General features: G+C 44.8%; 1 protein-coding gene across 3 annotated transcripts in view; it reads right to left on the bottom strand.

Moving 5' to 3' along the window:
• Positions 1-4,332, bottom strand: part of LOC310904659 (uncharacterized protein) — a 50,715-nt gene extending 46,383 nt beyond the window's left edge. Inside the window, exons 1-2 of one of the 3 annotated variants that reach the window (XR_014588509.1) lie at positions 4,315-4,332; positions 133-212 (exon numbers count right to left, since the gene is read on the bottom strand). Coding sequence is in view for 1 of the 3 variants with exons in the window: in XM_083849731.1 (XP_083705857.1) it covers positions 133-212; positions 3,832-3,901 (150 nt within the window). In the remaining 2 variants the exon portion in view is untranslated. The other 2 variants (XR_014588510.1, XM_083849731.1) reach the window with 2 other exon arrangements.
• Between the last annotated feature and the right edge of the window lie 9,042 nt (positions 4,333-13,374).

The raw sequence follows: 13,374 nt of genomic DNA, 5'->3' as shown, positions 1-13,374 counted from the left end.
CTGTGGCAGCATAAAACAGTCCACTGTCACTGAATACTAGGATCATAAGAAAATAGTTTCCCAGGCTTTTAGCCAGAGACATCTCACAATAAGCTTACAAAGTAATGACTTTCATCTTTGAAATTCACCTACCTCCAGTATTGGAAATTGGTGGTCAGTGGAGACTAGCAAAACCTCCAAAGCAGTTCGGGTGCCAGGAGAAAACAGTAGCCCTAATAAATAAAAGAAACAAAGAGGGCATTTTGAATGAGAGAACAAGATTATCTGCTTTGCAATCCAGCCCTGATGCTGAAAGGACTTCCAGGACTTCCCTCGTTGACTTACTGGGTTCCCTCCATACATATTGGACTCAACTTCCAAGTGGAAGTAGTAATCATGGCACTGCAGTGGCAGTGGCCAGGTAAGTTACAACCATTGTTTCTATGGGATGCTTGTTTTCTCTGTTGACTTCTCCAGCACTGCATATCATCAGGTTGTGAGGCCTGATGAGCTCCCAAGACACAATTATGATGAGACCATTCAAATCCATGCGGAATTCAGCAACCTCAGGCTCCAGAAGCTGCACGCATTTATCTTTCCCTACAGGGGTAGGAAAAAAAGACTTACTGCATACAAATAAAATGAATAGCTCCTCAGATCCCTTCTCACCTCACTCCCCCATCCTCCAGAGCCTCTGCAGACTGCACGTTAGCAGAAACTAGCTGTGTTGTGGATTTGATTTAATATGGTGACAAAGCAGTTTGCTCTCTGAGTCTGGAGTCCCCCTGGGTATTCTCTACTCTGCAAGGCTTCACCTATTTTGCATTAGCTTTGACCTAATTCTCAATGAGGTCATGCTGGTGGATCAGGGGCTGTGCAAGAGCAACTGCACTGTTCTTTTCTTTGAAAGGTTAGCCTGAAACTACAGGCTTTGAAAAGGGGGATAAAGACTGGTAGTAATGCCGATTCCTTCAAGAGAGACAGGCTTGAGTACTGGCAACATTGGTCTCACAGCCAACAGCAACAGCATCTGCATGATCCTCCCCGTTTGTCAGACAGCAGCAGTCATCCTGTTCAGGGGAGCAGAGTGCAGAATCCATGTCCAGGTCTTCAACAAGCTCCTACCCCAAATCCTAATGAAATAGGCTGTGTGAGTCCTTCTGCAAACACCCATCCAGGCTCTAAACCCAAATGGACAAGAAACGTATTCCAAGCCAACTTCTATCAAGCATGGGGAAACAACAAAAGGGGAAAAAGCTGAAAGAGTTATAGATACTCCATGTAGGCAATAGTGAGAAGGCTAGAATGGAAAAGAGAGAAGAGTGTAAAAGGTAAAATGGCAGTGGTCTTGAATGTAAGTTGTAATTTTGTGCCATAGATCCTGGAGAAAACCGAAGATGTCAGCAAATCCTCCTCTTCAGCCTCTTCAACACAGACTGAATCAATCCTGAGAAGGTGGAGATCATGGGAAGGAGAAACTCCCCCTGCATTGCTGATCTGCAGAAGGCAGATGTGACCTGCTGAGGCTGCTTGCCATGGTGCCCCTGGATAACGTGAATACATGAATTCACACAGAAAGCATGACTTTAGTATGCTGCATCAGTTCAGGGTTTACACTTCATATGACCGTCCCTCCTTGCCCTGCTTCTGCGGTTATCCCTGGCCACCTCAACAACTCCTCTTCCCCAAAAAGATCAGCCTCGGCCTTCCTCAGAGCATGAAAACCTTTGAGGCTGACGGAGAAATGGCAGAAACAGAAGCAACAGAGACATGCTCTCTCAAAACATTCAAATGGTAATTTATAGGCAACAGCTTTTCTGACGGGAAAAGAAAGCTGTTATCTGAATACCCTTGGACCCTGGCTGTGTTCCTTACTGCCTTTACATCAGCAACACTGGCTGCAGCTCCGTGGGGGAAGGTTTTATGAAAGTCAGAAGTGGCGAAGACAGTGGAAATTAGGAGGTAGCAAGAATCCTTCCTTTTCCAGTCATTTCTGTTCCACTCCCATAGCCTTCAAGCTGAGATACAGCTATGCAGGGTCACAGCTGTATTAGACAGCTCTTACGCAAATCACACAGACAGACTCCCATGGAAACATGCTCCTGGCCTACGCTGATGATTTGCCTCATGCAGAACTGACACATTTTAAGATCTAATTATTATCACAAAGACCTAAACATCGCAGAGCAGGCTCCCAGCCTTTGCTCATCAATACCCAACTGCTCCCACTGATCTCTTCTCTTGGAGCAGCGGTTTGTTTGCTGTAGGAGCAGTCTGTCATTTTGAGCTCAGGAACTAACAAACAAGAAGAGGTTCAGCCCAGAATTTGACATCTCCCTGCCAGAGGCTCAGATTTGATGCCCAAATCTGACTCTGTGACATTCTGGGTATTTGAATCTCAGTCCCATGTGAGCCATGAGAGATTGTGGCTCTTGCCAGTCAGTTCATGGCCTAAAAGGTTACAGTTTCTGTTGAAGATCAATGGAACTTGAAACTGAGATGAAAAAATCCCACCTCCTTTTCTTTTGTTTTGCACATAAATAGCCTTTGTCCCATCAATGCTGGTGTCAGGATGCCCTGCATAGCTTGAAGCAGTGCTCTAGGAGGGAAGCATGCTCAGTTTGTCACTGAGAAGGGAAGCCAAGGCATCTTGGATTCCTCCAGAGTTGCCACTCCCTTCTAGCTGTCTGGATTAGGACTGTCTGTTAAAAGGAACAGCTCAGCTACAGCTTTTATAGCACAAGTCTAATAGGAAGTCTCGTGTGCCAGTGTGCTCTCAGGAGTTTGCAAGACATCAACCCCCATGCAAGCTGGCTGGATGCTTCTCCAAAATCAACCTACACACCTTGGCAGCACAGCCTGTCACTGATCCCTAGAAAACAAGGCTCTTTGAGAACTAAAAATAGATGCTATTTTTCAAAAGAACAAATTCATTACTCCTAAATTTCTCATATTAGAGCTATTAAGTCTCTGCTTTGCAGCTGCCCTAAAATTGGCTTTTCATTTTCATTTACCTGTTGCCACACATATGGAGATATCAGACTGAAATATCCAGACAGCGTCTGCAAATTAAGTGGGGTGTGAACCTTCTTAAGCCACAGAGAAACATGAAGGTCAGGTGCAGAGACTTAAGCTGTTAGTTTGTTGCTCACAGATGAACAACCCCACCTGGACTAAATGCATTCAGCAAAACCAAATGATAAGGAATAAGCAGTTGGGTATTTCAGCAAATCAGATTCAGATCCCCTTCTCTTATTAAATTCCATATTTTTCAAAAGGTCATAGGCAGCACTGAGGTCTTCATAGAAGCTTTTAATGCTGCAGAAATTCATGCCCTGGAACTCTCGAGAGAAAAGGCAAAATAAAATATAGAATTGCTCTCTCAGCACAAAACACTAATATTACCAACCAATATGCCTGTTTTATGCAGTCTTGTCTATTAAGTATATTCCATACTTTTAGAAAAAGCATTCAACAGTTTTAGTCCTCTACTACTCTCAGTTTAGCTTTTATAATACGCAAAAGGAATAAGACAAAGAAGTCAGAGATGTTTCCACTGAAATCAGTGCATTTTCCTGGTGAGAAACCACAATGGATTGGCTCATAACAAGCCTACCAGTCACCATGAGAAGAACTTTCTTGTGAGCATCATGCCCCCTTACGGTCATGCCAGCTTCCACTGAACCTAAATGAAGAGATCTCTGTGATTTCACCAGAAGCTGGATCTGATCTGCCAAAAAACTAACAAACAAAAACCTCTTCCCACCCAATTGCAAGAATCCAGGTCAAATATCTGGCACCATATAACCTCATTGCAAAATATCACTTTACCTGTTATACAGCTTCCCTTACCTTGCAGCTTCCCTTCCTTCCCCTCCATCCAAGATGTCAGCTGTAACAACCCTTTATACTTGTTTGACATTTCTGAGCTTGTTTGGAACTCAAAGGCCAGGTTAAAAAAAAAAAAAAAAGAATTTCTTATTTGAACTTCAGCTCTGGTTCAATTACAGCCTGGGGCAAAAGCTCAGGTTGATTTCATTTCATCCCAACAGCCTATTTCTTCTCTAATTTACCCCCCCGTCCTTGTACCTGTTATATAGATGTACAGAAATCAAGAAGGCTTTAAATTTGCGGGCCCTCATTAAACAAGGCTCAAAGGCCTTTCAGGCCAAACACAGATGTGTCTATTTCATCCATGTATACTTGAGCCTTCAGTGACTTTAACTAGCACAGTGACTACAATAAAGATCATAAATTAAAGAACATTTTTTGTAGCCTAGTCTGGTTTCCCCATGATAAAAAAGAATGAGTTTTAAAAGGTGAGGAAATACTCACTGCATTGTGTTGCTATCAACAGACAATCCCCCTAGCTCAGCAGTCTCGGTTTTTATCACACACACACAGAGCTCACAAGATTGTAATCAATTAAGCATTTTGCTAAAGCACTTAGTCAGAATGGGAACATCTGGAGTTGAGATTCAATAGTCCAGAACTGGCTGCCTGCTAATTAATATTCCTTCAAATGGCTCTTCTATCAAGGTGTCCCTCCTGTTTCACCAGCCATTCCCCTGTGGCTTGGATAAAATACTGAGTAGTTGCTCATCCTCCAGCCCAAGCCTTGTATAGAGATGATGGGGACAAAAATGTTGAGCTAGAGAGGTTGTGTTTCATCACTACCCCAGGCACATCCACCAAGACTGAGTATGGAAAACATCACCCCATTTCAACAATAACACAACAAACAAAAAAAGCACATGAAGGAAATATGTTTATATTGCATCCATAAGACAAGCACAAGGAGGATCATAAGCCCTCATGAAGATTCACTTCCAGTTCTAATATCTGCATTTCACAATTCTCTCCAAAGGGTCACATCATTCAGAATCCTTTGGATTATGCTCTGATGCAACTCAGACATGCATCTTTTGCCATCACTAATCAGGACAAACCCTGTATCTCTATCTTATATACGCAGGTTCAAGATCTTCAAGCATAAACTGATGTCTATATAATTGCTCCATACATAGCGGTTGCTGCTCCTTCATGCAGCCCTAAAAGCATCTCCAAATGCAAATATTTCACTATCACCCTGAGTGCTGGGCAGCAAGGGAGTCCCTTCAGCTGTCTGAAGACTATATCTTGTTTCAAAGAAACCATGCTTCCTAGTTGTAGGAAAACACAATAGCTAGATCGGAAGACTGTATTTCAAGTAGGAATGTGTCCATAAGTACTGATGGATCATATGCTCTTAGATATATATCATATCTAAGTATTGATGATGAGCAGCTAGATTATCTTCACCCAAGGAATTTTGTGTACCTTTCTACTTTAGCCAAGTCTGTCCACTATTTTGTTACCTTAATTTTGCCCCAGTTCATCACCCCTGACAGGTCTGCACACTGGTTTAGAGCTTAGTCCCATTTTAACAACTCAGACCCAGGGCATTTTTGTGTGGTGGTTTCACCTTGCTGTGCAGCTGAACTCCACCACACTCTCTCACTCTCCCTCCTCGAAGGAAGGAGGGGAGAAAACACATTAAAAAAGGACTGAAGGGTAGAGATAATGACAGGGAGATTGGTCACCAATTACTGTCAGGGGCAAAACAGACTCAATGTAGGGATATTAATATAATTTATTGCCTATTACTAACAGGCCAGACCAGTGAGAAACTAAAAGCAAACTGAAAACTTCTCTCCCATCCACCCTATTCCACCTCCTCCCCAAGTGGTGCAGGGAATGGGGGCTGCGGTAGGTACCTGACACTGTCTCTGCCGCTCCTTCATGGTCACTCTCTGCCCCTGCTTCACGTGGGGTCCCTCCCACAGGACGCTGTCCTTCCCAAACTGTCCACGGGTCCCCCACAGGTGGCAGCTCCCCCCAGACCCCCTGCTCCTGCGTGGGCTCCTCTCCACGGGCTGCAGCTCCGGCCCGGGGCCTGCTCCTGCGGGGGCTCTCCATGGGCCGCAGCCTCCTCCAGGCCACCTCCACCTGCTCCACCGGGGGCTCCTCCACGGGCTGCAGCGTGGAGATCTGCTCCGTGTGGGACCCGTGGGCTGCAGGGGGACAGCCTGCTCCACCAGGGGCCTCTCCACAGGCTGCAGGGGGACAGCTTGAACCACCAGGGGCATCTCCACAGGCCACAGTGGGACTTCTGCTCCATGCCTGGAGCAACTCCTGCCCTCCTGCTGCACTGACCTTGGGGGCTGCAGGGCTGCTTCTCTTACATCTTCATACTCTCTAGCAGCTGCTGTTGCATAGCTGTTTTTTTTTTTCCCCCCCATTTCTTAAATCTTCAGTCACAAAGGCATAACTGATACCATTCACTGACTCAGCTCTGGCCACCAGCGGGTCCCTTCCGGAGTCATGTGGAGCTGGCTCTGATCTGACATGGGGCAGCTTCTGGGCTCTGCTCACAGAGGCCACCCCTGCAGCCTTCTCTTCCTCCCCTCCCTCAAAAAAATCAGCCTTGCCACATAAAGCTGGTACATTTTGTTGCTCTCTTCATTTAGCTCTGCCCTGGGGAAGGGCAAGAAAATGAAAATACCCACACAACTTGCAAGTCCAGGTATGTCTATTTGATTTCAAGTGCATTTCCATACTCTGTAAGCTTCCAACAGGGAGAAAAGGGGCTGATTCAATGCAATCTCATTCACACCGCTCTTCCTCCTAGTGCTGTGGAAGCATGACGTTGCCTTCTCAGCAAACACAGCCTTGTTCCTCAGGGTCCCTGCAGTGCTTGCTTAGCTGAGCCCCATAAAATCACATTCAAGTTACACTAAGACAAGAGAAAAATCAGAATGTGCCCCTTTCATACCTGACTTTATTTATTTGCTTTCAATAGAAACCTGTCACCCAGAAGAATTTCAGTTTTTATAGAGCTGCTTCTCTTCCCTCTGCAATTTGGGTCAAATCCTATCACTGAGCTCTGCTAAAGGTGTTGCAATATTAGCATTGCTATCCCCAGCCTGGTACAGATGTGACAGGTAAACATTGCTGAGCTGTGCCTCAAATCCAAGCTGAGAACACCAAGTGGGCTGCAGAAAAGAACTGAAACATCCTAGCCCAGCTGGCTCCAGGCAGCCTGAGGCTGGATGGGGATGAGGCAGGCACCAACCAAGTACTACCCAGACCTTGCTGGACCAGCCCCTGCAAACTTTACATTTCTGGGCTCAGACACAGAGTCTTCTGGGAATCCTTCTCTCTCTGTCAAGAGATATGCTGGAACCATCAGTCTCTAAATCAGAGCAGACATAGGGCCAGAAGGAAATAGAGGATGACAGTGGAAGGTCAAATGGAAAAGGAAGGTAAAACTCACAATGAAATAAAGAGAAATGAGGCTTTTTATTGGGCCCATTCTGATGATGCACAGGTGAGAACACAATAAGGGATGCTCTGAAATGTAATTCATGCTGGCGGTTGCTTAGAAATGGCTGTGTTTCTCCAAAAAGAGAGCTCCCATCCTCATTTCTTTCTGGCTGGAAAAATGGGAAGCATGGAGAAGAAAATGGGCTGGAGGCATTACCCACATGGGCCAAGAGCTTGGAGCTGTGGAACAGCAGCAGAACAGCTTATGTTACTTTGGGGAACACAACTAGTAGCAGTCATACTCTTCATCAGGAACTTCTACCTTGTATTTAATTCAGAGCACCTATGGTTTTAAAGAAGCATTTTCAACATGGAAAGGACTCTTTAAAGTTTACTACACCCAGAGGGCACATCGTGCAGCAAGTGGGAGGAAACAGTTCTCCACAACAAGGACATGGGATTTCTCCTTTTCTAGCTTTTTCTCCTTTCTATCCTTTTCTTTCTCTCCTTTATCTCATTTTCTATAATCCCCACTTTCACTTCACCTCATGTCCACCCATTCTTTGCTCCGTATCTCCAAACCCAAGAGGAGGGAATGCATTAAAAAGCCTCCTATTCATGCTACTCAGGGTCTCCCTGCAAGGTTCAGCCCTCTTGTTCCCCTTATTACATTTATTATCCTTCTCATTATTATCCCAATACCTCAGAGTCTGTGTGGAACCTTGAGGACAGACCCCATATGGAAAATATAAAACGAGTCAGTCAATACGTGGAGGATGTAGACCTTGGAGCATATGGCACATGTGCTGACTAACACTGTAGATAATGTCAATAATAATGCTCTATAGCGCACACAGGCTGGGCTGCTGAGCCTTCCAGCCGAGGAGTTAAATGCAGGCCTAGCTGCTGCGTTGTGTTTTTACTGTGTGACATAAAAATAGAGAAGATGTAATGGGATTATGCTTTCAAATGGGCTTCCAACTGTGCCACCTGGAAGTCAAGGAGATGCGGGAGGACAATAAAGAAACCATTAGGTCATAAAAGCTGCAGGGAAAAGCCAGCCAGTATTTGATAACCCAGGTCTCCGCTCTTCAAGGTACTAGTGCTCAGAGCACTGCACCCTGCAATCTGTGGAAATGCTCATGGTTTATTCCTGAAAATTGCTACAGCCAGCAAGTTTCAGGCTCTTGGAGTGAGCTCAACAAATTGCCTCTTGGTGGAAAATAAGTCCTGAAGACAAACCAATAATTGTACCCAATGTCTCAGCCCTGGGAGACTACACACATTTTCCACATCCGTTCTGGAACTGAGACTCACTGCCTTCCTGCCCCCCCCAAAGGTCTCACCTTCGAGGTGATTTAAATCTCTCACACATGGGAAGCCCAAGCTGTGGGTTGATTTAACAGCTAGGGTTTTGTGGTCTGTAACTGAGAGAGACTTGTGGAAGATACTTGGCAAAGCAAATAGTACAGAAGAGCCAACAGATAGCCTTCTCCCTTTCACACCCTCTAAGGAGCCCTTTGCTTCTTATCAGAACAGCAAGGGAACAGGCATCCTTACAGCCCCTCCAGCACACAATCAGACCCTCTCTGAAGGCCAGGGGTTGAATCCCTAAGCAATGAGCTACAAACATTGAGTATTTCTGAACTCATTTGTCTGGTGATAGGATTCAGGCCTTATTCCAACCTGCAAATGGGATGTGCTTCACTAGTTCTAAATCACTCAGCAGGTGATAAGTGGTTAACGCCTGGAGCCCTGAGGTGCCTTCAAAACATAATTGCTTATTAAAATAAAACAATAATTAAGTGGAGGACACAGAACCTTGTGATTTCTGAAAAACTGGATCATTTTTTTTTACAATGAATCTCTGAGGCTGAGAACAGACAAGGCATAGCCACAAGGCAAGGGAGAGAGACTGAGTGAAACCTTAAGCAAGTATTGCTGTGGTGGCTGAGGAAGAGAGAAAGTGGCAGGACTTGAGAGTACTCACATGAAGAATTCTACAGGAAGGATGCTACAGAAAAGGCATAGGTGCATTTGATGAGCAGGGAGCCACTCAGGTTTTCACTGGGGAGAGAGGGGACAAAGCTTCAGGCTCAAAAACTTCAAAAAAAACAAAAAAAACAAAACCACAACAAAACAATTACATGGCATCTTTTCAGAGTACTGGAGAAAGAGGAAGGAGTTTACTTGGTGACAGTAATCTTGTCGTGTAGCCATGGCCTTGATAATATGGATGGAGGTCCACAGCTCCTCAGTTCCCTTCAGGCTCCAAATAAGCTGTCTCAGAACCTGGTACGTGGCTCAGAGCCTTCTGGAACTAGCATAAAAATCAACCCGCTCACACTCGTAGCACTATTCACCAATGATTGATTTCTGTGTGGAGATCTGTATGCCAGAAACTCACAAACAAGCCATCTCTCACAGAGTTTTTGGTATTTCAAGTGCTATTTTTATTATTTTTTTCTTCCTGAATTTCCTTTCCTTCTCTCCTTCCAAGCAGAGACCAGAAGCTTTCACTGCTTCTTCAGGCAAGATCTACCAACCACCACACACCTCAAGAGCTTTGATTAGTCAAAGTAAAAACCACTTCATCAACAGTCCTGTAAGCAAATACTTGGTTGTTTTCATTCCCTTCACCACAGTGTGAGCTGCATGGTTTCAACCATGCCTTTGGGCTTAATCCTGATTATTTCATTGCCAACTGCAGGATATGTCATTACTTACAGTGCCGTTAGAAGCTATTACTTAGTCCTTCAGGTCAGCAGGTGATGAGGGAGCCCTTGTTTGTTACCAGCTATCTGTGCCCCTGCTTCTCATATGATGACAAACTCCTTCTGCAAGCCCTGAGCTGAGAATTAATGAGAAAGCATCAGCATTATTTAGGTGGAGAAGGAAAGGCCCTAACCTTGCAGCTCCTCCAACTTTCTATGGCCATAGCAGATTTAATCCCACAGAAGAGAAGCAGGGACATACAAGTGGAAGTGTCCCCATGTACCCTCCAAACATGTCCCGTTTTACAAGTTCACCATGGATGGTAACAGGGAGATAGTGTTACATGCAGGGCACCTTCCCATGTACAGCAAGCCCTGCCACAGCCCCAGCTGGAAAGGCTCATCACAAAACTGCCTGATGTTAATTGGCCCTTCGTTAACAGCCTCAGCAGAGAGTCAAGGCTGGAACTGAACATGTAACAGAGCAGTTGTCTCCAGTTCATTCCAGAGACAGGTCCCCTTCCAGGCCAGGGTAAGAAGAAAACCAGACTCCATTGCTTGCCCCACAGTTGTCTCCAGAGCTCCCCACACTGGCAAGAGACACCAGAGAGTTTTAGCTTCTAAACATTTCCACACTGAAAATGACTGCCAGCACTTCTCCGGCCTCAGCAAGCAGGAAGGAGGCAGCAAGCAGCTAAATGCAGGGGCTATTTTTAACCTGGGCTCATTTCTTAGGGAAGAAATTATTCATAACCTGTATGCATGCAGTGCATCGGATACAAGACAGGCTTGGCTGCAAATGCTCATTAATGGAGCTGCCAGCTCTCTCCTTGCTACGCCGGGAAGCAAAAGCTCCTCTCACAGTCTTACAAGGGATTGCAGGGAAACCCTGGAGGTGTGAGATAACTTGCCGTGTGTCCACCTGTGCTGCTGTTGCTGCAGTAGAAGATGAAGCAGGGGCTTTGATGCACATTATAATTTTGTCATCAGCTGCCCATCTTCCATTCCATTTCCACCCATGCTCAGAGCCATCCTTGTGGCTTTCTTGCAGCTCCTGGCTCTGTTCCTTGCCGCCAAGGTTTTGCCTACCATAGTGTGAACACAGTGGGTCCTGCACCCTTCTGGGAGGTCCTCTTTGAAAGGCAGACACTTCCTTAGCCTGAGGCAATTCACTTTGCTCTCCAGTCTTGTCTCTACATGGAGAAAGTACACATTTCCTACACTTCGAAGCCCTTCTCTTGCAGCCCTCTCATTTCTCCTAGCACTTACATCTTTTGCTATAATCAGTGGTCAAATGCTTCTGGCCCAGCAAGGGCATGAACCACTTTGAACTGCAGTCCTGATAATTGGGTTTGGCAGGCAATATTTGGCTTTAAGACCTCTCTCATCCTTTTGATTTGACTTTTACAAAGTACATGCTCAAGGATTTCAACTCAGAAGGTTAAAAAAAAACTATTATGATCACCTAATCTGACCTCCTACTTACTTGTAGATATAAAAATTCACCCAGAGGTCTTTTACTGAGCCCAGGAACTTCTTGTTGAGCTCAAACACCTCTTTCAGAAAAGCGATCTGAACTTGATATATTGGATTTTAGTAAAAGAGAGCCTACCACATCCCTTAGGCAACTGCTCCAGGGGTTCATCATCCTATTGTTAAAAACATCCACCTCATTTCCCAATTGGAAATCAATGTTAGACAAACACAAGCATCGGATCTTTTTACAACCTTTTCTCCATTGGTCTCAAGATCCTCCCTAACATTAGGCATTGCGTATTTTCTTCTGAACTGAGAGCAAACTACTCCTACCACCAATGGAGTGTGCCAGTTTTAGAGCAAGATACACACAACAGATAGATAGCAGTTCTAAAAGACACAAGTTCATCATCAATCTCAGCCTGGGCAGTTTAGCTTTTCAGTGGTTTTCTGCTCGGAAAAATCCCACTCCCATGCCTGTCCCTACGGTCAGGTGGCTGCTGTCACACCATCACATCTCAGCCAACTCAGAGGTGCTGTGTGCCACTGACCTCATCCTAACAGCTCTTTTGCTCACATTAAGGATAAAGGCCAGGTTAGCAAATGTGCTTTTGGTTTGTGTTAGTCTGGCTCTCCTGCTGTGTTTCAGGCTCCAAAAAGCCTGAAACATAATTGAGGAAAAAAAAAAAAAAGAGTTTGTTTTAGCTGCCTAAAATTGGGTTGGGAATCTCCAGATCCCTTGAGATGGAAGGATGCACTGGGGAAAGAGGAAGAAAAGAGAAAGAGCCAAAGCTCAGAAGTCAGCCAAAAATATTTAGGCTCTGGGCTTAGCTCACAAACAATTACAAATGGCGTTTTCAATCTGCCGCTTAATGACTCCTGGGATCCATGGATCTCTTCTAAGAGTTCATAACAGGTAGTTAAGAGAGCAAACCGAGACATGAACTCTTACAAGAGGATTCATCACACCACACAAAAATCTGGGGGGCCCCTATTGCAAGTAGGGCTGAGACCCATTGATCATAGGACCTGGAAACAACAACAAAGCTGGAAAGGTGTTTGTACCCCTTTTCCTCTATCACAAAAAGCATCCCTTTCTCAGTGAAAAACTACACATCCATTAAGAACGCATGGAGGATGCCAGCTACCCCCAGGAAACAGTTAGAAAAATAAATATACCTGATCAAAACATAGCTTTTGTTAGTTACTCACACCAGACCAACAATCCCCATCCAGTGCTTCCTCTGGAAACAACATGAGAGAAAAGAAAAAAAACATAAAGAAAAAAATACAAACTACAAATAAGAAACTGTTTAAAGTGGAATCAAAAGCAACAACACATCTCACAACTAAAGCCAGCTAGCATTGAGAGGCTGAGAGAAAAGCCCTTCTCCTGTCTCAAGCAAGTCTAAAATTTAGCACCTCCTTCATGGGTCTTTTCAGTGTGCTGAGGAAATGAAGGCAAGTGATTGACCGATGCCCAGCAGCTGGGCCACTTTGCTAATCTGGAGGTCCCTGCACTCTGCCAAGCAGGTGTGTGTCTCTCCCAGGTGGGTGAGAGGACCGTGATTCTCCCAAATTTCCTCCTCCCCAAATTTATTCCATGAGCTTGCAGTCCAGCAAGCAGAAATAGACCACTTATTGAGTTTGTCATGTGGAGGGAGATAGTACAAGTGGGATGAATTAACCAGAATATAAACAAAAGCCCAAGGTGCAGCAAAACATAATAATAAAAATCCATCTGTATAAGAAGCTCTAAAAAATATCTCTCTATCTAAATCTCTCTATCTTCAGATCCTGTGGTGTATGCTCACCTCTATCTTTCCCATGGCTATCAGTCTTGCACTGCTATCCTGAAACCTCTTTTCCTGAAAAGAAATATGAGGAGGGTTATTTTTAT

This window comes from Anser anser (genome assembly GCF_964211835.1).
Source record: "Anser anser genome assembly, chromosome: 10".
NCBI lineage: Eukaryota > Metazoa > Chordata > Aves > Anseriformes > Anatidae > Anser > Anser anser.
Note: the sequence above shows the minus strand (reverse complement) of the source record. Positions and strands in the feature narration are given on the sequence as shown.